The 25,965-nt window shown below is 55.4% G+C and overlaps 1 protein-coding gene and 1 long non-coding RNA gene across 4 annotated transcripts; both read left to right on the forward strand.

Annotated features, from left to right (window-relative positions):
* The first annotated feature begins 619 nt into the window (after positions 1-619).
* Positions 620-2,394, forward strand: LOC118999056 (uncharacterized). 2 transcript variants are annotated; one of them, XR_005069027.1, is made up of 3 exons: positions 620-1,113; positions 1,268-1,609; positions 2,173-2,394. It is a non-coding gene; the product is annotated as an uncharacterized LOC118999056 (long non-coding RNA). The 2 variants fall into 2 exon arrangements; XR_005069026.1 differs by lacking the exon at positions 2,173-2,394 and having other exon boundaries at positions 1,268-2,129.
* Positions 2,395-9,396: 7,002 nt separating this feature from the next.
* Positions 9,397-20,510, forward strand: TDRP (testis development related protein). Of its 2 annotated transcripts, XM_037063392.1 has the most exons (5): positions 9,397-9,736; positions 10,156-10,202; positions 11,401-11,560; positions 18,771-18,874; positions 19,673-20,510. In XM_037063392.1, exons 1-5 carry the CDS (start codon positions 9,632-9,634, stop codon positions 20,019-20,021), a joined length of 765 nt encoding a protein of 254 aa, XP_036919287.1. In that variant the 5' UTR covers positions 9,397-9,631; the 3' UTR covers positions 20,022-20,510. The 2 variants fall into 2 exon arrangements, with proteins under 2 accessions (XP_036919287.1, XP_036919288.1); XM_037063393.1 differs by lacking the exons at positions 10,156-10,202; positions 11,401-11,560 and having other exon boundaries at positions 9,403-9,736.
* The last annotated feature ends 5,455 nt before the right edge of the window (positions 20,511-25,965 follow it).

Raw genomic sequence — 25,965 nt, forward strand, 5'->3', positions numbered from 1 at the left:
AGGGACACAGTGGGACGTGAGTTAGGTGCCTTTTTCCTTAGCACTGAGTCTTAACCTCAGCTCCTCTTTCCCCGAACCTCCGCTCCAGTCCAGCTGCTTTTCACCGACCCTGGGCCTCAAAGCCTGAGACCAGACTTCCTTCAGGAGCCTGGGGCGGGGCTGTGACAAGGACTCGGCTCCTCTGGACAAGGAAACAGAGGTCCCGAGGGGACCCCTGCCCTCCGGCCCCGGGTGGCACTGCTGAATGCTGCTCGCTCGGCCCATTCCCTCTGTGCACAAAAGGAATGTGTCTGCGGGAGCTCCGCATCCCAGCTGTTAGTAACAACTGCAGCTCCTCTGACTGGGGACATAGTCTCTCCCCACTCCCCAGACCAAAACCAGGTCTCAGCTCACGGAGGAAGGAAGGAAAAGGCTCAGGAAGGACCAGGCACAATGGACTCAGTGCAACCGGAAGTCCACCAAGTTCAGCAGCCCTGCCGCACCAGTCACCAGGGCAGTCGGCCTGGCGGAGGGTCCAGGTGGGAGCTGGTGGCCCTGGCTCTGCTGCTCTCGGGATTTCTCGGACTGTACGTCCCCCTGCTTGCTGCTCGTTGACGGCTAAATGCGTGTGGGCTCCTTGTCACTGCTCTTCTAACTTTGCCGGTTTGGGAGCAACATGACAGACAGTATGGTTACTCTTTAAAAGGCAGAAAAAGCAGTGAATAGAAGAATTCTTACCCAGAAACAGTGATTCAGAAGGAGGCTCCCCAATGCAGTGAAGGTCATCCGTGTGCACCAGCTTCCTGTGGCCACCGGGACACGCTCCCACGAACCCGGTGGCTTAAAGGACACGCATGATCTTGCTGTTTGGGAGCCGGGTCTGGAATGGGTCCTGGGGCCTGATGGCAAGGATGGGGCCACTCTTGCAGGTGCGAGGGTTGAGCCTGCTCCTGGACACGGGCTCCTGGCCGCCGGGGCTGCCACTTCTCCCTCTGTCTTGCTGGGCTGCTGGCCCTCTTCCTGGCAAGGGGCCACCCCTAAGTCCAGCACAGTCTCCCTAGTCTGAGGTCCTCACTAGCCAACAGCCTCCTTGCAGCCTTTCCCCCCTGTGCCGATCTCCTGGTGCACTTGCAGGTTATGAGGGTCAGGAGGTGGGCAGCTGGGGGGACCCTGTGCATGGGGGGTTCATGTTACTGTTGCTTCACTTTAGTGCCTTTTCAGTATTCTTTTCTAAATGAACACATATAGTGTTTAGAGTAAAAATGTTTGTTTTCCTTTCCTCCTAAAGTCTGGGAGAAACCTTCCTAGAAGCTGAACAGAATAAGCATCCACGTTACATCTTGACAAACGGACATGCCCTGTTCTTACAAAGGGCCTCACTGTCCCTGCCATCAGCGTTCCAGAGGAGGGTCTGCGTCTCAGGTCTCGCCTGTGCCCTCCTCGGCTGGTCACCTCTCGGCATGGAACCATGGCCCCTTTAGGGGCACCTTGTCACTATGGACACCTCGGCCAGCACCTGTCCACCTGCAGGCCCTCCCAACACCTGTCACACTCATACCTGCTGTTGTTAGAAGGGAGGTGGCTTCCTCAGTCCCCACTCTCAAGCCGGCTTTGTCACTGAGAAACTGGAGTATGGAGCATCCTACAGACCTGGAGGGTCCCCATCGGGTCCCACATGCACTGCAATAGAGCACACACTGTCCCCTGCTCCTCTCCGAGCCCTGACTGTCCCCAGCCTCTTCAGACAGGATGCCTGAGTGAGCGCAGGTCCATGGTCCCGGCTCTGCTCCCACTGGACAAGAGGGCTCCAGCTCATGCTCCGCCCCCTGAGTTCCTGGACACCAAGTTCTGGGGTGTCCACTGAAGGAGCAACATGTGCCCCCCAGAATGTCCCACATGGTAACTCTGACCACTTAGAGCTCCAGGCTCTGAAATGTGCAGGTCATGAAATTTCCGTGAGGACAGCTGGTGGCCAGATGGACCCTGGTCTACCAGTCACGGATCCACAGGCTGCTGCCCCAACCCACGCCCCACAAACATGCCTGTGTTGCAGAAGTCGAGAGTGGAGCCCTCACTGCCTCGCCAGGTCCCCGCTTTGCCGCCGTGTGCACAGAAAAATACTGGGTTGGCCAAAAAGTTCGCTGCGTTTTCTCCATGAAAAAAAGGACACATTTTTCTTTTCATTTTCACTAGAAATTTGATCAATTAGGATATTTTGAGTATGCAGGCTATCTCCCACTATTGGCTTCTAGTGGGCAGCGGCCAGGGGTGCCGCTAAAATCTTCCAATGCAGAAGACGGCCCCACAGCAAAGGGTTGTTTGGCCAGAATGTCAATAGTACCGAGAAACTTTGCAAACCACTTCTGACACACAGTCACAGCACCTTCTCCACACACCGCACAACTCTTTATGCGTTTTAGTTGTCTTTACCTTTCTTGAAATAATAAAGCTCAACATGCCAAAAATGGTGTGTATCTTCTTCCATCTTCAATGCTAAAATGGCTGCACAAAAATTCACCAATGTTAAGGTTTTTTTAAATGCACGCTGATAGGACAGCTTTTGATCAGACTCTTTTAACAGAATAGAATCTGACAAAGTTGTTTCCAATAAAGGTAAAGATGACTGAGCGCTGCTAGAGGCAGAGAAAAACTGAAGGGACCTCTCAGCCAACCAAATAGGATGCCCTTAGCGCTTCCTCCGGAGCAAGAAGGAAGAACTAATTAAAATCACTGACCTTTCCTCTGATGACAAAGGATGCAAAGTAACTGGAGGTGGAGGGGCCACCAACCCGGAAAAGTGGGCATCCTGGGTGGAGACAGCGAGGGATGGGGAGCCCTCCTGGGAGGGGCAGGTCGGGCTTCCCTCCGTGCCTTCTGCTCAGTTTCTAGGACAGGAGGGCGAAGCTGTGTTAGCACCACATTCGGGGCCCCGTGCCGGCTGCGGAGGGGCGGGCAGCGGGGGTCCGCTGGCATTGAGCGCAGGGAGCCGGGGGTTTAGTGCCCAGGAGTGGTGGGGCAGGGTGTGCTGGACGACGTGACCTAAGGGGTTTCTGCTGAAGGCAGCCAGGTAATGGGATCCAGTCGTGGCCAGTGGGAGGCGTTTGATCAGAGAGCAGGTGGGGGTGTGACTCAGCTGGGTTCCTGCTGCCAAGGGCCAGACCGGACGCAGCAAAGGTCAACCCTAGAGGTCGAGGCCGAGGAGCCGGACTGCCGCTGGGTTGAAGCCTATTAACCCGTGAACGAATTCGTACCCACTGCACCGCTGAGGCGTTGCGCGCAACCGGAACGCGTGCTTGACTGCGCTCATCTACCCGGCCCCCTCAACGCTCCCGGCCCTAGTCACCGTGGAAACCGAGGCGAAGAGTGTCAGCCCCTCCCCCGACGCCTCCCAGCATGCTCTGCGAAGGCAGCCCTCCCCCAACCCCTGGCCTGGCCTGGCCTGGCCTGGCCAGGGTGCGGGGCGTCGCCGCACGTGGCAGGGGGTGGACTCGCCGAGAGTCACAGCTGGTATGCAGAAGGATCGACAGTATTTGCCAAGGAACTTTTTAATTTGAAAAAGTTTAGGAAAGTAGTCCTGACCCATGTGGCCCAGTGGTTGGGAGTCTTCCCGCAAATCAAAAGGTCCCCTGCCCAATTAGGGGTCAGGGCACAGGCCTGGGTTGTGGGTTTGCTCCCTGGTGGGGCACACGCCACTGCAACCACACTGATGTTTCTTTGGGTTTCTTTGGCTCTCCCGTTCCCTCTCTGTAAAAGTAAATGGTTTTTTTAAAAGAAAAATATACAGAATAACCAAAAAACAAATTTTGCTTTATCATACATGGGATTGTTACAAATACTTACCGTGTGCTTTCTGTTTAATTTCTGGAATGTGAGCTTGCCATCTTCACCCTCATTCTGTGTATATTTGGATACAATCACTGGGGTGTTGCAGGGGTTTTAACGTAAAAAATAAGAGAAATAAGCACAAATCATCTCATTTATACCTGCTGTAACTTGCTATCACAATGTGCAAATTGTTCATGTTTTACACAGTAGTAACTCTCTTAATTCAAAACAGCGAATGCTGTTTGAACCCTTTGGATACATACTAGATAGATATATATTATGTCTTGTATCTATCGTATGTCATGGATATACCTGTCCATCGGAATTCATCTATTCACTAAATAAGCCAAACTGGAATTTCTCCCCATGCTACTTCCCACAGGTAGGTTCTGCAAATCCTTGCAAGGCTCGCTTTTTCTAAGTAGAGCTGAAGTTGTAATCCGAGTCGGTGTGCTCCGGATTCTGTGTTCTTTCCATTCAATGAGATAATGCATATAAAATACTAGTAAAACTACTAGTGCTTATGCAGGAAGCAAATGTTGGCTGTAGTTTTCAGTTTTGTTTCTACTAATTTTCAAATTAAGAGAATTAGCTGATGAATTAGTGACTACTTCACATACACTCTCCTCGCTATACTAAGTTCAGGATGTATGGGAGGTGTTTGAGAAGGTCGGAAGCTGCAGGAGGTTATTGTAATACACACCAAGGGTGGTGCAGAGGAAGCAGACCGGGAGGACAGACGCAGACTTTGACATGCAGGGTGTGCACGCCAACCTTCCAGGCCACACTGACCCTAAAGTTCATGGAGCACCTCGCCCTTCCAGGTGTTGGAGAGGAGTGTGCCCTCCATGTGGTGAGCGTGGCCACCAGCACTGGTCAGGCATGCCTGCCTGGGGGGGTGCTCTGGCCAGGGGGACCGTGTCCCCAGACAGGGGGCCTGGCCCACCTCTCGGGAACAACACAAGTCCTGTCCTTTTTCAGAGTAGCCTCTGCTCCCCCACCTCTAGGAAGAAGCTTCCCACTTGCTGTCTCCAGAGGATGTTCATCCCGTCCGCAAGCAGCCTGGATTTGTGGAAAGTTCTCTGTGGCACCCACACCGTACTTGCATTTAAAAGGAACTTTGCCAGAGTATAATCACACTGAGTCCAGTCTCCACTCACAAGTGGCATGGTTGGTTGCTGTTCCAGAAGGAAGAGTTTCTATACTAGTGAATGTTCACCGGCTCTATGAGCCAATATGGGCAATTCAGGCTGAAATTAGCTTCTTCCAGCAAAGGGCTCAGGAAACAGAAGGCTCTTTTTCGTCCAGAAATGGATCCTCTGTGTGAGGGTTGTGTAACCGAACGCAGGCCCGGCTGCCTGCCGCTACGAAAGCCAATACTCAGGAGGCAGGTGCCAATGTAAAGGAAAGGGGTTTATTTTCACTGCCGGCCACCTGGAAGCTGGGGCTCTTGGCTCAAAGCCCATCCCCCATCCTCTCAAGTGCAGGCTTTTGTAAGGAGGGCGAGGGGAACAAAACAAAGCGATCAAGGGAGGGAGTTGAAAAGTTCTCTACCTGCAGACAAGCACAGTCCATTCCAATAAAGGCAAGTGACGGTCCGGTGTGCGTCACCCTGGTTTAGTCATCCTGGCTTGGCATTTTGGCTTTACGTCATCCAGGCTCCACAGCTGAAGGTCAGCAAATCCCCAGGAGCTGGGAGGCCTGAAGGTCAGAGTCTGTTTCTTTTGAAGTCAGTTTCTGGGATTCTTATAGAAACAGGGCCCTGGCTGGTGTAGCTCAGTGGATTGAGCGCGGGCCTGTGAACCAGACAATCGCGGTTCAATTCCCAGTCAGGGCACATTCCTGGGTTGCAGGCCAGTTCCCAGCAGGGGCCAGTTCCCAGCAGGGGATGCACAAGAAGCAACCATACATTGATGTTTCTCTTCCTCTCTCCTTCCCTTCCCCTCTAAAGATAAATAAATAAAATATTTAAAAAAAAAGAGGCTGTTCATCTACAAGCTACACATTAGTCACAATACGCACTTACAGAAACTGTGGAAAGAATGTTGAGTGGGTTCCAATTTCCCACAATTACAATTTTCCACTATTTCAGACCCCCCTGCCAATCTTTCTTCTATGTGTATGGAAGTTTTGGCTAAAGCCAAAACATTTAAGAAAATTAGAAAAATTCAGGATGCAGTGTAGTTCATAGGTGAAAAATAAGATTTTAGAGACAATTCGCTGAATTAGAGTTTAATATTTATAACTGTGTATAATAGATTCTGATTAGGAGAAAAACTGAAACATTTTTCTCCTAAAATCGCCCTCATTTTTCATCCAAGAGCCGAATCAAGACCAATGCATTTCCTACATTAAGTCCATTTCAATTTGACCTGATTATTTGCATGAACTCAATAGGAATAGCAATTGATTGTGTAGGCTTTCCTATATATACTTTGCTGGGATGTTACAAGGAATTTGTGGCTTGAGCTTTCATTAGCCTCTCGGAGCAGAGAGACCAAGCTGCACAGTTGCCACAAGCTTTGCCTGCAGTACCTCTACTGCAGTTGAGAAACTCAAGTTCTGGAGGTCCTCAGAATACCTTGAGGTTCCTCCCTGCCATCTCCAGGGAAAGCAACCTTCACTCCTTACCTGAAAGGAGCCATGAACCTTCTGAATAAGCCAGGAGCCAGGCCATGTCTCCAAGGGGCTTTTATTGGCTCCAAAGTAAGTCTTTATTCCTTGAAGCTTTTTGCTAACATTCAAAGTCTAGGCAGGTCTCTTGCAGACACGACCTTTTGGTCAAAGTCTTGGTTAATAAATCCACAGTTGGAAACTGGAAGAAATCAGATTTCTATTAGATTCATGCAGATAAATGTATTGCTATGAAAAATAAAATACTCATTAAGAGTTTCCAAATTCTGGATACATCAGGTGGAGAGAAATGCTTCAATATAAATATAAAATGCTTCAATATTGTTACAGTTTACCAAATTGGTATATGAAAACAAGTTGTTTTTTTTTATTTTTTATTTTTTAAAAGATTTTATTTATTTATCTTTCGAGGGGAAAGGAAGGAGAGAAGGAGAGAAATATCAATGTATGGTTGCTTCTCGTGAGTCCCCTACTGGGAACTGGCCTGCAACCCAGGCATGTGCCCTGACTGGGAATCGAACCGCGATCCTCTGGTTCACAGGCCCGCGCTCAATCCACTGAGCTACACCAGCCAGGGCTAAGTTTTTTTTTTTTAAATCAACAAGCATCACTTAATTTTACAAAATTTGTAAGTGAATAAATGATAGTCAAATTTCTAGAACTTATGAGAAGCCCTTCTCAGAATTCCAGAATGCCTGAAGTCCCCCGGCCCCAGAAATGATGAAAAATGTTGTTTAAAATGGCTTGGAACTTAGGTCTTTGATATAGGAAGCCTGGCTTGCTCCTTCCAGACTGTCCTGGGTTTGCAGGAGGTTGCTGTTCAATTTACAATGAAAAGTTTGGGAGCACAGAGATGTGACTGTGCCGAGAGAGGAAGGCAGTGGTGGGCACAGGCCCTGTGCTCTCTGTGTGAGTGACCAGACCTGGGTTATTGTCGAAATATCCTGAGTCGGTTTTCCCTGTTTTGTTTGCAGTGTCCTTGAAGGCTGTGCGTTTAGATCCTGGCTTTGTTTTGTAAGCTGTTTCATGTCGCTTGTGCCGGCAGCTTGTTTATTTGACCGTGCCAGCCGGCCTGGGTGCGAGCTCATCACATTCATCGTGTGTGGGTAGTGGGTCCTATAACACCCCCACCCGCGCCCCATCTATGTACCCAGTTCTGTAAGCCCTTTAAGCCCAGAAGTCTAAGCTTATTTGACCTGGTTTGAAAAGGTGTGTCTATATAAATTTTTAACATTCTTCTATGTTCCCATGAAGAGTTTCTAAATTTAATTTCCACTGGGTAGAGTATTTTTAGTAGGGATTCTGAGGCTTTACATTGCTGTGTAATATTTGTGCCTGGTGGGTCCAGAGACATTTAGGGTCCTGGTGAGCCTGTGCCGGCGTGTCTCATGATTCTGTGACTCACTGATAATATAAGCTATCTGGCTTTCCAGGTGTCTGGCTGGAATTTAAACTTTGGCTTCTCCCACTCGGCCCCTTGGCCCTTCCAGATCCTACCCACGTACCCGCGGAGGCCACAGGGGTTGTGCTTGGGGTTCCTGTGGGCCTCTCTCCCCACAAACTCAGAGCCTCTTTTCATCTGAAAATTTTTGCTGTTGATCACTTCTGAAAAACAAAACAAAAAAATCCAAAGGGTATATTTGATTTTTTTTTAGTAGTAAACTTACAGTGCTTAAGAAAAATGTTTCCAGAAACACACAGTTCTGAAATCGCTTTGTAAGTAGCGCATGAATATATATGCTTAGTGGGGAAAGGTAGGCAACCCTTAAGCATAAAGGGTAAAATAAAACGCTCTTCTGTAGAAGTTAACTGGCTGGACGGGAGGACGCGCACCAAAACTTGGCAGACGCGGACGAATAGGCCGAGTCGGCCTCCAGCAGCGCCTAACGTCGACACCGGTCCCTTTCAGGATAGGACTTCATAAATCATTACCACTTTGACGGGGGTGGGAGGATGGCATTTCATGCAAATTTGAACTTCTCTTTTTATAACGGAGTTGATATCTCTTTGTATTTTATTGTTTGGCCCTTTTCTGAGACAGAAACCAGCCATGTTGGGCTTTAGAGAGGTAACCGGCTTCTGCCTGGACGCCCCGGGCGGAGTGCAGGCCGGGGTCTCCGGCTCACTGTGCTGTGAGTGCAACCTTGACCGGGAAAAGTGCCGACCCCGGATCGTCAGGTTCCCCGCGCCCTGCGCCAGGTCGCCGCGCTCCTCTCGCCTGTTTGGACACAGGTCACCCACCTACTTGGGCCGAAGGCGCAGATGCTGGTGCACCCGACGCACCTGCCTGCTCGCCACTGTGGGGCTCATCCCGTGCCTGCAGGTCCCATTCCCCAGCGCCCCGCCGCCCAGACACTAGAAGCCGCTTGGCTAATCCGGGGGTCTCGCTGCGCCGCGTGACCACCGGGTCTCAGCCCGGCCCGTCTGGGGCGCATGTACAGCCGGATACTTGGGGCCACAGCGTCGCCCGCGGATGCAGCGAGGCCCCTGCGCGTGGGTGGACCTCGCTCCAAGGACACAGCGGTCACCAGCCTGCGGCGTCGCCTGTCGCAGCGAGCCGGCCGCCTACGGGTACCTTCCTGAGACCGCGCCTCCAGCCCCTGGCGCCCCCGCCCCTCTGCCGACTGTGGGCATGCGCACGGGCCCGCTTCGCGTCCCGCGGTCGTTGCCATGGGTACCGGAGCCCGGCGCCCCGCCCCCAGCGCCAGAGCCCCGAGGACGTGGCCGCGCCCCAGGCCGGGTGAGGGGGTCGGCGGGGATGGAGGCGGAGAGGCGGTGGGGGCGGGGACTCTTCCTGGGTGGCCCGGGCGGGGCGGGGCCTGGCCGCGGGGCGGGGTCCCCCTGTGCGGGCCGGGGGGACTGGCCGAGGATTGGCCCTGTTTGGTTTGGGTCTGGGGCCGGGTCCTTGCTTCGCAGGGTCCGGGATGAGGGCTGTGGGCCTTGTCGGGGGTAGGGACCCCTTCTCGAGTGGAGGTGGGCACCCGCGGTGGGTCGGAAGTGTGGCAGGGTAGGGGGCGCAGGGCGGGTCCGGGTCCGGGAGGGTGATGTGGCCCCGCCCGCCCGCCCGTCCCCGCCCGTCCCCGCCCCCCTCGCGGCGTCCCGGCCCCGCTGGAGCCGCCGCCCGAGCTTCCGCGCGCTGCGCCCAGCCGGACAGGGGCGCACGGACGCGCAGACGCCGGAACCCGGCCAGAGCATGTGGAAGCTGGGCCGCGGCCGGGTGCTTTTGGACGAGCCCCCAGAGGAGGAGGACGGTCTGGCCGGGGGTCCGCCGCAGGCCGCCGACGCCACCGCTGCACAGGTGAGGGGCGCCCAGGTGGGGGCCGCGCAGGTGAGGCCAGGGCCGCGCAGAAGGTGGCGCGCAGGTGAGGTTGCGCGGGGGCGGCACGCAGGGTGCCGGTGCGGCCTGGGCCCTGCGGCCCGTTAGTCTTCCGTGTTGTCCACCCCCACTCGAGATCGGGAACGCGGGGCAGGGGAGGGGGCGCCTGCGACGCTCGCGCGTGGCCGTGGCCTTGAGGCTGCGGTGGACGCTGCGGGGGCCCTGGCGACCTGCCCACGCGGGGCGAAACAGCGGGCAAGGCCCCAGTCGCTGGGAGCTGCGCGCGCTCGCCCGCGGGACCAGAAAGCTCTTGGCCACCACAGCAGCGTGCCAAGTGGACGCGACGCTTGTTTGGATAACAGCTATTTCCCTTTCTTGAACCTTTGATTGTCTGGAGGAAGAAGGCAGATGACCTTTCTACAGAAAATGGAAACAACTGGCTCTGCAGGTTCGGAGACATGCTTGGAATGCTCAGAATTTGTTCGTTACAGAGGATCCCAGGTGGATCCCGTGTGCGGTGCCTCCGTGCTCCCCCCTTTTTTCCGATGCGCACTCGCGTGTTCATTCCCTTTCATGGGCCCGGGATTCGGGTCAGAAATTAAGCGCTCTCTTTTGAAGGTGGTCAGAAAGGCCCTCTTTTGCCAAATGTTTGGGACCTGCTGATGAGCTAGGAGCTGTTAGGAAGTGAGAGACGACCCGTGGCCTTCTCGGGACTTGTGAGGGCTTCGCGGGTGGTTAACCCGCTCCCGTGATCGAGCCTTGAAATGCGCTTCCTGCCTGAACTTCTCTCAGAAGTTACTCTGTGAGAGTGCTTACCGCAGTTTTTAATCTTTTAAATCTCAAAACGTAGTGATGGGAATTTATATGAGGTTACAGGGTAATTTAATACTAAGTAATTATATTGATCAGAGATAAGCAATATTATTCTTGGATGAACTCTAAAAATTTTTAAGTTGATTCTCATGTGTTCTGCTTCTCTTTCTCCTGATAAAGCCTAAAAACCTGTGTTTTTTCCCTCTTAATTTTTATTTTGAAAAACTTCTAACATAAGGAAACATTGGAAGAATAAGCTATTGAACAGCAAAATGTACTCCGTCTAGATCTACCATTAGTAATGCGTTCACGAAAGGGTTTTTTCTGGTTTTCTGGTTTACAGAATTGTCTATACCTTTTGCTGTGTCTTTTGTGTGTGTGTTTTACAGATTACTTTTTAGGTGCCCAGAACTCTCCACTTAGGTGGAAAACACAGAGTTCCCACACACCCTCTGCCCCCACAGACACAGCCTCCCCCCATTGCCACCCCATCTGCACTGCCATCTGCACCCCCCCAGGACAGCCCCTCATTTCCCTTAGAGTCATTCTGACAAATGTAACATGAAATGTATCCAAGATTATCACGTCACAAAGTTTCACTGCCCTAAAAACTTCCCTGTTCCACTTATTCATCCGTTCGCCAGCCCCCGATCTATCACTGTCCCCACAGTCTCGCCTTCTCCAGGATGTCACAGGGTTGGGCTCACACATATCATGTGGCCTTTTCAGACTGGCTCCTTCACTCGGTCACATGCATGTCAGGTTCCCCCACGTGTCTTCCCAGCTTGAGACCTCATCTGTTCTCAGTGCTGATTCTGTCCCACTGTCTGCAGGGACCTCGGTTTGTGTGTCCGTCACCCACTGAAGGGCGTCCTGGTTGCTTTCGAGTTTGTGCCTTTCTGGGGGAAGCTGCTGTGCACACCCACATGCGGGTCTCCGTGTGGACATCAGTTTTCACCTCTTTTCACCCAAAGCCTCATTGCTGGCCCCATGGTAAGACGAGGTTTAGTTTGTGTGACCTTCTGGTGTCTTCCCATCCGGCCGCCTGTCTGCGCTCCCGCCGGGACCGAGTGCGAGTCCTGCTGCTCCGCGTCCTCGCCTCCTGGGGTGCGGTCAGTGCGGGTGTTGGTCATCCCGATGGGTGTGTCGTGGCCTCGTTGTGGTTTCCGTTTGCGTTTCCCTGGTGACAGATGAGGCTGGACATCTTTTCATGTACTCACATGACATCTGTGTATTCTCTGGCCAGGTGCCTTGGAAGGTCTTTTGTCCCATTTTTTAACGAGTCGTTCAGTTTTCTAGTTGAGTTCTGAGGGCTCTTCCAATGTTCTGGATACAAGTGCCCTATCTGATGCGTCTGCTCCAAATAGTATCTCCTGGGGCTCGTTTTCTTCCTCTCTCACCAGCATCATTTTTGGAGCAGAAGGTTTCAATTTCAAGGAAGTCCTGATCATCAGTTGTTTCTCTTGGGAAGCGTGTCTTTGGTGTTGTGCCTGAAACGTCTTCATCGCCGCCCGAGCCACCTGGATTTCCTCTTGTTGTCTTCGGGAGCAGGACGACTGGCTGGCTTTCACGCTGCTTTATTAAGGTTGTCTGTAGTGCAATGTTCTGAAAACACTTTTCCATGGAGAACAGGCTTTAAAAAATTATTGTGACAGGTTAGTCATACTCTAAATTTAGTGAGTTCCTTTGAGAGGATTGGTCTTGATCTAAAAGCCGGTTTCTGGTAGAAATAAATGTGACACTTCATGACAAGTCGACCATAAAACTTCTTCCCACGGAATCTTATGTGAAACTCGAGAGAAGGGTGAACTCACTGAGTGTGTCGCGAGGTAAACGCAGTCGGCTGGCTCCAATACTGTGTCCCGACTGCTCACTTCAGTGTCTTGTTGGAAGGTGCTCCAGTTCTTATCCCCGGACGTCCAGCGTCCCCAGATTGGTGGGCCCGCCCCACTCCTCAGGAGACACATGGGCAGGGCTGCCCTTGGCCTTGTTCTATGAAGTGTTCAGTTTGCACTCAGATCTGGTGTGCACGACTTTCTTGAAAATCAGGTCACACAGCTATGATCTGTGTTGTTTTTAAAAAGAGAAAAATAGCTAATGCTAGGTTCTAATAACTTTGAGATGGGAGGCATTCACAGTCGTTCCTGGGATTAAGGATGTTTCTGAAGCGTGACAGTTTTGACATGGCAGGGAGTACATTTCTGGGAGCATCTCCTCAGGCTGTTGGACCCCTTTTTGACGTGCATACACATCTGGGTTGTATTACAGTGAACGGGGAGGTTCATGAGCTGACACAGTCGTTGCAATTACTTAGCAATGAGGAGACCAAGGAGGTTCCGTTTCGCTGGGGCGCACGCTCACTGGAAAGGCTGAGTGCGGGAGCCGCTCTCCAGGTGTCGGACGTTGGGTCTCAGCCTCTTTCCCCTGGGGAGTGTTGTTCCGCTTTTTGTGCAGCTACCAGGGAAACGTCTGTGTGTACACGGACATCTGTGTTTAAAATCACATGTGTGCTTCCCCCCTGCGAACACGGACCCCCTCCCCTCAGCATCGTGGGTCACCCGTGAGGCCCCAGCTGCTGCTGGGTGGCTGGTCGTCCACCAGTGAGCACACACCTGGAGCCTCTCTTGGTGGCCCCCGAGGTGGCTGACCGCCCTCCACCTTCAGCCTTCTGTGCAGCCTGGAGAGGCCGTGAATGGCACGGGGACCACCGACAGCCTGGTGCCAGGAGCCCCAGTGGCTTCGGGCCAGGGTTTAGCAGCTTTAGATTTTAATGCCTTAAATAACAAACCTCAGAGAATGTTTGGCATAGTTTCATGTTAAGATTTTAAAAGGCTTAGACATATTCCATAGGCACCCCCCCAAAAAACAACCCGGGGGCCATCTCGTGTGCTCCTCAATCAGCCCTGGAGACTGGGAGAGTCGGGGCCGTGGGCCACCCTCTGGGTCACACAGAGCCACCCTTGCCGGACACCAGGTGCTGCAGGGCAGGTGGCTACAGGGCAGGGAGGCCGGCCTTTTGGCATCTCGGGTCCCACAGTGTCGGGTCCCGCAGTGTCCAGTGTTCATTAAAAAAGGGCACCGATCACCACCTTGGAGCCAGCCGACTGAGTTTACCTGCGCGAACCCCACTGAACAGAGTCCAAGTCACCTGTGGCCACGGTTGCTCCCCTGCCCCCAGCCTCAGCTGGCCCAGGCCTCCCGCACCTTGTCCCCGGAGGCAAGGCCAGGGTGGGGGTGTGCTCTGTGGGGACCTTGCCTTTGTCTCGTTGGGGTGGGTGTGCATGGAAGGCAAGGGGCCCCGGCTTCACGGCTGAGAGCCAGGTGGACGCTCAGGACGACTTTCATCTGCCACTTGAGGGTGGGTTAGGCCGCAGAGGGGGGTGGCTCTGTGGCTTCCTGGCTGCAGTTCATCCACCAGCGCCTCTCCTCATTGACCCTGTGGACGGACAGACAGACACATCCAGGACTCTGCCCGAAAAGTCTGGTGGGGCTGCTTTGAAGCAAGACTGGCGCTCTCACTTTCACTGATTGCAGTGACCAAGGAGAGGAGGGGCCTGGGTGTCTGGGTGGGAGGCAGGCGAGCACAGGGTGCACCGGGCCAACAGTTTTGCCTGGAGGAAGGGCCAGCCTCGGCCAGCAGCTGCCAGTCCTGTCTGAAGATGGCACACCGTGCACCACCCGGACTGCTACCGTCGGACCGGAGGGGCAGATGGGAACTGGTTCCGGCCTTTGGAAGGTCCTGGGGTCCCTCTGAGGGCACTGGCAGCTGCAGCGAGCACTTGATTTTAGCAGGGCCATCGCTGGTCCTCACCGCATCCCTGAAAGTGGGCACAGCGAACGCACAGCAGACTCAGTGCCCCGGCCCATGGGGAAGCCAAGGTGGCCCCGGCCCGAGTTGTCCACCACCGCTGCTGCTGCTGCGGCCCCTGCGCTCTGAGTGCCCGTGGTCCACGCACGCTCGGTGCTTTTTGTCCGTGATGTTGCTGTTTCCAGTGGTCCCCAAGCTCAGGCTGAAATAGCCTTCCGGCTGTGCTCCGGGCCAGAAGGCTGGGCATGTCTCATGGAGAGAACACGCGACTTCCTTCTGGCTGGGTGACGTGTGTCGGCATGGGTTCGGTGGCCCTACAGGGCAGCAGTAAACATGAAAGGAGGCGTCTGAATCACAGACACAGACGGGGCAGGCCACGTGCATCCTGAGTGCCAAAAACCAGGAGCCCAGTGGCCCCTGCATTTCCCAAGAGCGGCACAGGGACCAGCACCGGTTCACTAGGTGTCAGCAGCATGGCTTCCTCACTGATAGGACCTGACGGCACATTAGGTCCTGGGGTACTTTGGGGTAGTACCTCTGGGGTACTTTGAGGGTTGGAGACTTGGAGCTACAGAGCCACTAACAAGAGCTTGGACCCAAGTGTGTGCAGGACGGGCTGTGGACAAGGCCGTCCTGCAGGAGGGAGTAGGTGTGAGAAGGCAGGTGAGGGGCTGGGTGCCACGGACAGGGGTGGGGGTGGGGGGAGAGGGTAGCTGGGAAGAAAGGTGTCAGGTGGGAGGAAATGACCGAGCAGGCCGTGGGGCAGCAGCCCCTGTAGACCTGGGGACGGAAAAGCAGCCTGTGTGACTGGCCCAGGACGTTGTCAGAGAGGACCTGTGGGAGGCCCCACCGAGCTCCGCCTCCACCGTGTAGGGGAACACTGAAGACTCCTGAGTCGGGGCTTCCTGGCGTTTTACGAGGGGGCCTTGTCCAAGGAGAAGGGCTGGTGGCAGGATGCAGACCGTACGGACAGACTCAAGGGCCTGAACTCACAGCCGCGGTGCATAGGCGAGGACAGTGGTGCAAAAATGGACGAGAGACACGGGCTCACTTCACCAGCTGCAGCCACAGTGGACCTCAGCGTACTTGGTCCTGGAGCCCAAAGGCAAGCCCGTCCCTCAGGACTGAGGGAGGGAGTGGGACGCATGTCCGGCTTCTGAGAGAAGCTGCCCCATGACCAGAGCCCGTCTCACTGGCTGCAGTGCCGATGGAGCTGGCCTGCTCTGGGTGCCTGGGCCACCGAGGATGCCTCAGAGCTCGGCTGCTTGTTCCGGGGCCCATGAGCCCACCCTCCAGCCGACAGGCCCTGAGGCAGAGGGGTCAAGTGCACGAGCTCTGAGAAGGCCGTCCCACAGGAGGTCAGGAGGCTCCCAGGCCTCCAGCCGTGCTGCTGGGCCCGGGTCTTTCCCCAATGGGGCCCGATCCCAGCCAAAAATAAGAAGGTGCACAAAGCAACAGAAACCGATCTAAGGAACAAAATAAATGTATAGAAACTGATCTGTGCATCCCCAAGGGCTCACGGAAGTGACACGTGAGCAAAGTGTGGGCGTCAACAGAGACACGGACGGTGTCACAAGGAGCTGAAGAACTAAACTGGAAAAACTTCTTGGGGGAGTGTCAGCAGCAGACTCGGCCAAGCAGGAGGAATGAGCAAATGTGAAGACAGGTAACTTGAAATGATCAAGTTAACAAGAAGGAGGAGGACGGGACTTAGAAAGCCCAAGAGACTGTGGACACAGGCAGGTGAGCGAGGGAGAGCCAGGCTTGAGGGAGACCACGGGAGGCGGGGAGCCAGGCCCCGGGCCGTGGACACGGTCCCCAGGGCCCAGGTGGAGTGGCCGCGCGGCCTGGACGCTGCTTCGGCGACAGCTGACCAGGTCAATAAAGATCCCTTTGTGCCTCCCTCCCCCAGCCCGCCCGCCCAGCGCATTAAAGTTGCAGAGACAACCGGAGCCGGGGGGAGCCTCTCGGTGTCGGGCGTCTTCTCCTGGAAACGAGCAGGGACTTTCCACACCCGCCGAGTCGTGGGTTTTCTTTCGCTTTGCCCATTTTTCTACTTGCCCTTTCTGTAAAGTTTTATAAAACTTTTGATGTTGAGGATACTGGAATTTTATCATTATGTATTGAAAATTTCCCCAGTATTCTGCTGGGGTCTTGTTTGTTCTCCAAATTCACGAAGAACCGTGAAGTTGGTGATTGAAAGGAGCAGGTCCCCAGGTCCCCAGGTCCCCTTCCCGACGGGACTCTGGGACTCGGGGACTCGGCTCTCAAGCAGTCCCTCGGCGTTTCAGCTGTTTCTCCATGTACTTGGCCTCACGTTCCCAGGGTGGCGTCTGTCCCCGGGGGCGGGATGAGGCTGCGGGAGTGGCCCCCTCCACGCTGGGGTGTCAGGGCCAGGCTTAGGGGCCTGCTTCCCAGAGCCTCAGAGAGAGGGGTCCCCACAGGCCTGGTGCTGCTGGTCCCTGCGGCACAGAATTCGAGATAGGGTGGCTTCCTGCTCACCCGGAGGCAGGGTTCACTCTGGCCCCAGCTCCGGACGGGTGTTCGCTGACGCGCTGGGTTTTGCAGCACTGTGGTGGGAAGTCTGGTTTTTCTCGCTGCTCTCACATTTTGTGTTCCATCCGGTGTCCTGGCTGAGGGCCCCACACGTGCCACCCCCTCACCCCAGACCTGTCACCAACTCTGAAAATCCTCGGCATTCCCCTGCCCTTCCTGGGGGAGTCAGGCGAGGCCCCGGGGTGTCCGCCGTCATAGCCGAGCTTTCGTGGCCTGCCCAGTGGCGGTCCTATGCTCCCGCCAACTGCTTCTCACCACTCGGTGTATTCTGGCTCCTGGGCTCCAGGTGGCCCCAGTGAACCCCTCTTCCCTGGGACGAGGGGCCAGACCACATCCAGGGGCCAGCCGCTGGCCTCACTTCCTGGGGCCTTCGGAGTGCCTCTCCCCGGTGGTGTTCCCAGGTCCTTCCCCCCAGACCACTGTCCCAGGAGCGACAGCCCCTCCTGCTCTGGACCTCTAACTGGCCAGGCCCTCCCACACACTTGGCAGCTCCCTGAAATGGAGACGTGGTTGGAAGTGGATTAGCTTCTCTCCTGTGCATCTGGGACTGCCCGTGCATGGCTCCCTGGGGGAAGTTAAGAAGGGTCACTCAGATCCTCTTCCATCTTCGTGGCTCAGGTGAGGGGCGCCCATCAGGAAAGCCGTGTCCGTGATGCCTAGGGAGGACAGCACACCTCCGGTAGATGGTACACACCCCTAGGGCGGGGGCTGCATGTCACCCCCCTACCCCCTGTGACGGGTCAGGAGCGGGGCCTGCGGAGGCATCGGGCTGTGAGGTGCAGCCCTGGGTGCCCTTGGGAGTCCCAGCAAAGGCTGTACCCCCAACTGGGGGACAAGAGGAGACCGGGAACCCTCCCCGGAGCCCAGATATGTCCCTCATTAATCTGGCCTTGGCCTCCAGGACCGTGAGGAGCTGATGGTGGTTGACATCCCCATCTGTGGTGTGTATGTCCTGACAGCCATACTGCTGCCCTGACGCATGGTACGAAGTTCAGGGTCTGCAGAGCAGGAGACAGTGACAGTCCCTCTGTCCGCCATGCACTGTCCTCCCCAGTGGACTCTGTGTGTAAAATGTGCACGTGGGCAGCGTGGTAGGTACATGAAATGACACGGATCAGTTCATGTACATTGTATACGCGGGCACACGAGGACAGACCGTGAAGTGGTCACCTGTGTCTGCAGGTGTGTCTGCAGGTGTCTCAGGCTGTAGCTGCTCCCTGGCGGGAGGCCCCTTGCTCACCCCCCTCGCTTGGCAAAGGCATCCGCCTGTCTGTCCCGCTGTCTGCTGCGGCCGGGAGCTGCTGCCCGGTGGGACAGAGAAGTGTGTTCTCTTGCTCACGGGCTTTGTCACAGGACGCACTCTGCTCTGAATGGGGATGTCTCTGTCCCCTGTGTCAGCTGCAGTGCTTTGGGTGGGGGGAGCTGACATGCATGTGGTGTTTAAAAGAGAAGCTGTAAACACAGCTGTAAACACACCTGGTTGAACAGGTGATGGGGACACCGAGTGACCCAAGTGTAATTGGCGGTGGGCCAGACACATTTTGCACGTTTTTTGCTGTGGCTCCTGTGTTTCCATCAGTAAATGCAGTGGGGTGCCCTGTGCTCGAGGTGAGCACTCAGGGCTCGTCTGTCCCCCGAGGAGCAGCCTCTGAGAACACCGTTCCTTGGTCGGCCACGTCACAGGCTAGCTGTTCCCCCACTTACCATGAGGAGGTTTGGAGAGGTTCCTGCCAACCGCCAGCCCGACACATTAGAAGTGCCTGCTGGGGGCACCAACGCCTCGCCTGGTTCTGCTTCTTTCCTGCATCAGAGTTGATCTCTCTCTTAACCTTTGATTAGGTGCAGGGAGCGAGTTTCCGGGGTTGGAAGGAAGTGACCTCACTGTTCAGTAACGACGATGAACAACACCTGCTGGGAAGATGCCGGTCCCCCAAGTCCAGGGGGTAAGTCCCTCCGGGTGGGGGGGGAGCGCAGTCAGCCCTCGGGAGGGAACCAAGGGCGGCAGAGCTCCCATCGCCGACTCTGTCCCTCCTGGAGCGTGGGGCTAGCAGGGCCTGCCTTGGGACCGAGAGCGTCCCTCCCCATGAGCGGACGGTGGCGGCTGAGGAGGGTGAAGCAGTGTTTCAGACCTACTGTGACCCGGCAGTTGGGCCAGAGCCTGGAAGCCCAGGCCGGGGCCCTGCATTAGACGCGCAGTAGTCTCAGAAATTCAGGGGTAAGAAAACCTTAAAAATGTGAAGGATGCAAAAGGCTTTAGGAAATGGAATATATTTAAACTGACGTGTTGCTGCTCGTTTATTACAAATATTTTGAAAATTTTCAAAGTGGGGTCTGTCCCCACCACCAGTTGGCTATATCTCCTCCCTCCATGGCGGACGGAGTTCTGCATTCTTAGTTTTGTCCAGCAAATTACCTGCTAAACGCCAGAGACCATCGTGCTGGAGGGGTGCCCCTGCAGAAACCCGAGGGCAACAGGACAGTCCCCGCACCCGAGTCTGGGCACCGAGCATCCGAGTGTGCGGCCTCTCCTCTGAGACCTGGCTCTGCGAGTGGGTCTGTGGTCTTCACGCGTGCCATCGCCCACATGGCTGCCTGAGTCTTCCTCGTTTTTCTGTTAAAGATTCACAGTCGGATTTGTGTTCACTGTCTGCGCTGTTCAAAGTGTGGTGGAGAGCCGCTTGTGTTTATGAAATGGGCTGAGGGCGAGCTCCCTGCGTTACAGAACTCTCTTGTCTCCACAGAACCAGCTTGCGGTTAAAGGAAGAGTTGAAGACGGAGAAGAAATCTGGATTTTGGGACAACTTGGTTTTAAAACAGAATTTACAGCCTAAGAAGCCAGATGAGATTGAAGGTTGGGAGCCTCCCAGACTTGCCCTCGAAGATGTGGCAGCTGAGTCAGGTGATGGCCCGAGTGTCCGAGTGCCCCGGCCGGGCTGGGAGGAGGGGGCCAAGGGCTCCAGCAAGTACACCAGCCTGGCAGGCCCGGGAAACAGCTCTCGCTGGAGCCTCAAGTCCGCCGGGAAGCTGGTCGGCATCCGGCGCCAGAGCCGCGGCCACCTGACGGATACCTGGGAGGAGCTGAGTGACTGAGCCACGCCAACCCCAGCGTCTCTCCGCCGCCGCCTCCGCCCGATGCTGCTGCTTCGCCTTGCACTGTGCCCTCATCCTTAGGTTTGCTGCGCCAGGGTGTCCTTGCTAGTCTGCCGGTCGCCGGTCTTTCCCCAATTAGACAGCAGAGTCCACTCTGCCTGCGTCCCTGTTTGGACTTCCCTCTCGCACGCCGGGTGACGATTTCCAAACCTCGTGACTGCCGGGGCCTCCCCTGGCTCGCCGCTGCCATCCTGGGCGTCCTGGAAGCCTGACCCACAGATGTGGGTGTTGATGCTGCCCTGGGGCCGCTGGGCGTGGTGCATCACCTTCCCCGGCTGCAGCCCTCGGCTCTGGGACAGGAGGGCTCCGTGGCTTGTTCAGCCCAGGACACCGGACAGAGCAGCCGTGACAGACGGGCTGTCCAGGTGCCCAGTGAGCTCCACAGAGGCCACATCCTGACCTGGCGTCTGACCTGGAAAATCAGACCTGTTTTCACAACACAGTTAAAAGCTGGGAAAGCAAACCGCATTCTGGAGAAGCAAAGGGGGTATCTGGTCGAGCACCAGACACCACTGCACAAAGGCCCTCCTTCCGCAGCAGGTGCGGACAGCGCTGCTGACGTTCAGGTGTTATTTTTACTGCTGGAATTTTACATATTGATCTTTATTTTCTTCTAAAAGTTTGTTCTTTTTTGATTACAGATTAAAGAATGCTATAGAGTGGGGATCAGTTTTCATAAGTTGATAGTACTGTGATTTTGTGTGGATTCACTCACCGTAGGGTTAAAACTGCGTATAAAACACTGGAAGTGCCTCTTTTCTGTGACACCCAGGGCTTCGCTTTGAAAACGAGCTGTGTGTGGTGGCTGCTGCTGTGTTGGGTGGCGACCCCCCATGGCTCTGCTCCTGTGGCAAGGCCACGGGCCCGTCTCGGGCTGGCGTGGAAGGAGAGGTTCCGCTCTCTGGGCGCACTGTGTTCCCCTCGTGAGGAGCACCATGTGCACATTGCTCAGGGTGCCCGCGGTGCTGCCACACGTCACTGCATGTTTGTTCCACTCTTGCCGAATGAGCCCGCACACTGGCGGCTGGACGCCCAGTGGGTCGGTGTGTCTGTCATCTGTCATCCACCCGACCTCCAGCCTCCAGTGAGCATCCACGTCCCTCAAGCGTGTCTGTGAACCCCGTCAGTCACCCATCTCTCTCTCTCTCTCCTGTCGGCCACCTGTTCACCCATCCGTGTTCTTTCAAAGGAACAAGACGTTTATTTGACCGAGTGTGTGGCCAGGTGCGTGGGTCAGGTGGTGACAGAGCTGTGATGCGGTGGGGGGTCTCATTGCCCCAGGCGAACAGCCCCGCATGGGGACCGTTGCCCTGCATGTCCCCAAGAAACATGCCCTGGACGTTGACACACCTGAGCCCAGGGTGCATGTGTTGGGGGCGGGCACCATCTGGACTCTGGAGCTTTGCGGCCTGGTGAGCAGCTGCCGTGGCACCCAGTGCCTGTCACCGCCCTTGGTGGTGTGCCGCAGGGACACCCAGCAGGCAGAGCAGGGTGCGGTTTCTCAGTCAGAGCACAGCTGGGGTGGGGCTGGGGCATGCACTGTACCTCACTCGCTTCGAATCTTCAAAGATGATGTGAGTGTTTTCCTTCTCTGGTATCCAATGAAATGAAAACGGCTGGCTGTGGGCTCTGATGCACATGTTCACTGGTGTTGCCTCCGGAGGAGTATCGTTATCCAGGCAGCTTTCTGTTCACAGGGTGAGAGAAGAGGTTTGCTTTGGGGGCTGTGCTCGAACTCTGTGCAGACGGCGCCGCCGTGTGAGGAGCAAGGTGTCTGCTCCTCCTACTGATGTTCCTTCGTCTTGTAATGTGGAAGTGCTTCCATCGATGTAGGAGACATCCTTAATGCTAATTTTTAAAAATAAAACTACTGTTCTCACTGTCTCGCTGTCGGTCGCCTGATTGCTGGCCCCCCGGGGAAGGTCCGCACTCATGGCTCCGGCCTCGGAGCCCGTGCACTTTCCTCGACACTTCAAACCTCGTTTTCCAAGCAGACGCTACACGGAGGTGCTTGGAGAATGAGTGACAATTTCAGCCTCAGCTCCCAGGAGCAGGTTCTGCCCCTGCTGCCGTCTGCCTGGCGGAGGCTGTGCCCTGGCCCCAGGTCTGTGTTTTTCATGTTTATTTTATTCCCTTCTGAGAGAGGTGGGGAGGAAAAGAGAAACACCAACTGGCTGCCTCCTGCACACACCCCACCAGGGGATAAAAACCACACCTGGTCAAGTGCCCTGATTGGGGATCGAACCAGCGAACGTTCGGTCCTGGGACCACACTGCCGCCCAGTTGGCCACACAGCTACGGCGGGGTCCCACTTTTTGTTCGGCTTGGTCAGTTGGGTTGGAGCCTGAGCACCCAGTGGGAGGAATACAACTTGCTCACCATATCTTTTTGGAGGAGCCTTTATCCTCAGAGGGAAGCCTGTTTTAGGAGCAGTGGCCCCTGAGAGGGACAACAACTTCCCACAAGAACTGGGGACCTCTCGCTGGCCTTGGGCTGGGACTTCTGGATGGAGGCTGGGTGGCTCCGAGGGAGACGGAAAAGCTGGTTTGCATCTCCGTGGCACCCCCTGCCTCTGTCCCCTCGCAAGCCCTCCTGCCCTGCTGCCCTGTGCCTCCCAACTCCCGCTGTTCCTCCCTCTCCTGTCTTGAGAGGGGGCAGGTGCTGAGGGTGGGAGCGCACTCGACGGCGCCCCCATGCGGCCCCTCCTGCAGGCCCTAGGGATCAGGGTGGGGGAGGGGAGGGGGGTTCGGAACCTCAGTGGGAGGCTGCCAGGTCCCTGGCTCTGAGCGCGGGCCTTCCCCCGAGCCCAGCTCCCAAACAGCCCCTTGCTGTTGGCCGAGCAGGTCAGGGGACCCAGGCCAAGGTTTCAAAACTGCAGGGACTGGTGGGGAGCACCAGCTCAAAAGCCAAGAGAGGTTGAGATGTTTGCAGTCACACAGAGGGTGTGGCTCCCTAGCAAAGCAGTGGGTCCCAATCCCATTCGCAGAGGAGGGATCCTGGTGGCACAGGTAACCAGGTTCTTGGTGATCGGGACAAAGATTTGAACCAAACACCCAGATTTTATAGCCGAGAACATGGGAGCAGGCCAACTCCAAGCAGAGACTGACCTCATGGGCTGGAGGGACTCCTTATAGGGCAGATCCTTCCTGACTAGTTTTGGCAGCTTTTACTGTGACAAGTAGTTGTAAAGCTACTGCACATGGGGTCTCCCAGGGTTTTCCCGGATTGGCCGCCAGGGACGGGGGTCCCACAATGTCACCTAGTTGACCCCCCTTCTCTTGGGGTCCCCCTGTACCAGGTTCGCCTTTCCCTTCACCAGAGAGTTATGGCTCTCCATGTCAGAGAGTGGTGAAAAGGAAAGAAAGTATTCATTCAAGTTTTACAGACTTAAGAGTAATGACTTAATGTCTTCATCAAAATCCCAAAGTCCCTTAAAACACCCACCACACACACAGTCCTTCTTTGTCCCTTTGCCCAGTCCAAGGCACCATGTCTCAGGAGAAGAAATAGCCGTGTGGCGGTTCCCTGCCAAAGCTGCGTGGCAGTTTTCCGTTCAAGCGGCATGATGATGCTCCTCTGGCTGTAGGGGGCGGGGTCCCCCACTCTGTCCCAAAGCGTGTGGCTCTCTCTGCCAAAGCTGCGTGGTGATTCTCGGTCACAGGGCTGAGGGAGTCCCCATTCTGGCCAAACGCGCACGCGTCTCCCTCCAGTGGCTGCTGCATCCGCGTCTAAATCCCCACGCCAGTCTTCCTTTGCAGCCCCATTTTTGACTCCTCCCACAGTCGGCTCCATCCGCCAGGACCCCCATACCCTCCCAGCTTTACTGGGCTGCCGTGGTGAGTGTGGGCAGGCGTGGCCCCAGGGCATGGGGCCAATCATCTCCAAGCTCTCACGCAGGCCCTGTAATGGGCTGGGGAGTTGCCTCCTAGTTACATCTCGAAGTCAGCCTCTTCTCCCTGGCTCAAAGCATGGCCACAGCTATTTCACGTATCTGTGAAACCAGTTAAAGGTTATAGATGTGTTAAATGACCTTTCTAGAGGTTATCTGTGAAACTGTTTTTATGCAAAACAACTCGAGGCCCTGCTCCGTGTATCCCATCCCCCAGCTCAGACTTGTGGGGGTGAGGACATCCCATATTTTGCAATATTTCCTGGACACCCTGAGTTCTGGACCCCATTGCAAATTCTTCTTTGGGGGACCCCCCTGGCTGCACCCTCCTACACTGTGCTGAGCCCAGGAGGAGGCCCCACCCTGTGGTGAGCACTTGCCTGGAGTCCAGGGCGGAGGCCAAGTCCCAGCGGGGCAGGAGACTGAGTGCCGTGAGTCCGGACCCACTCCCCCTGGAAGGACAGCACCTTCAGAAGCTGTGTCTCTGCCTGGCTGTGGTGGGCGGGAAGTTGAGTTGCAGCGAGGAGTGAGCGAGAGGACCCCGAACGAGCCAGCCCGAGTGCAAACGGTTGGAAGGGGAAGATCTTCTACCTGGAAGGCGTTCCCCAGAGCCAGAAGAGCAGTCCCCCCGGACACATGGGGACAGTCCCAGCCACAGAGCCAGGCCCCGAGGGCACAAGGCAGTTACACGGGTTTTACCAGGCAACTTGGAGAGCCTGGTGGTGATGTTGCTGCATCTCCAGTATTTGTCACTCCTTCCTCAGTGGCTGCGAGTGGCCCGGGTGCCCGAGTCCCAGAACCAGAGCTGGGCGTCTGCTTTCTCCCAGTGTGTCCCTTATCCCTGCAAAGGGGCGGGAGCAGCAGGCGTGTCCACTGGAGGCCAGATTACTCCTGAACTTTCACAACTGACCCAGCACTTTCAATTTGGCTTGCTTTGGGAGGGGACAAGTATTTCAATGAAAAAAAAATGTATTATGAGAAAACTAGGCAAGAGCAGACGGAATCATGCAGAGGACACCCACAAACTCTGCTTCTGACCTTCCGCAGCGAAGAGCCCAGTCGGCCGCCCTGGCGGAGCCTTGCGTTGGGTGAAGCGGTTGAAGACGCACCGTGGACTTCACAGCGTTGACCCCAGATACTTGCAGGGTGCACTTCGGAGGCGAGAGCAGGGCCCCCCGCCCAGCTGTAGCATCAGTGGCGCACCCAACAAAATTACCAATTCCCTAATACCATCTAATACGCATAAGAGGGGGGAACCCCCGAAACCCAGAATTCGTTTATAAAAAAATTGTACTTATCCATACACAGTTAAACCTCGCTCAGCATCCAAGGACTTTCCAGTTGACACAGTTACACCTCTGGAGACTTTTCTCCCTCTCAGAACAGTTCTCAACCTTGTCGATTTTGGTGCCTTTTAGTACATCTGCTGGTTTTTAAATAAGATTTTATTTATTTTCAGAAAGAGGGGAAGGGAAGGGGAAAGAAGGAAAGAAACATCAATGTGTGGTTATCTCTTGCGCCCCCTACTGGGGACCTGGCCTGCAACCCAGGCGTGTGCCTGGACTGGGAATGGAACCAGCGACCCTTTGCTTCACAGGCCTGTGCTCAATCCACTGAGCCACACCAGCCAGGCAGCAGTTGGTTGTTTCACCTCTTCCACACCAGCAAACGTTTCCCTCTGAGGACTTTTTTCATCTGGGGAAACAATCACTTGGGGAGAGACCTGGTGAACAGGGAAGGTGGGCCACAGGGGTCACACCATTTCTGGTCAAAAACTGCTGACCACTCAGCGCGTTGTGGGAAGGTGTGCTCACAAATCACCTGTCATGAAATGGTCAAACGTGCTGAGTCTTAAAAAAACATTCACAGAAGCCCAGCACAGCCTCTCACAACAACACCCGCTGGTGCACTGGGACAGGTGGGCTCCTCCAGCACTGCCCTAGAGAGGAGGTCTGTCCCACGAGGGGCCCTCCAGAAGATCCTCCTGGTTTTGGT

This window comes from Sturnira hondurensis, unplaced genomic scaffold (genome assembly GCF_014824575.4).
Source record: "Sturnira hondurensis isolate 20B ecotype Veracruz unplaced genomic scaffold, ASM1482457v3 Scaffold0014436, whole genome shotgun sequence".
Lineage (NCBI taxonomy): Eukaryota > Metazoa > Chordata > Mammalia > Chiroptera > Phyllostomidae > Sturnira > Sturnira hondurensis.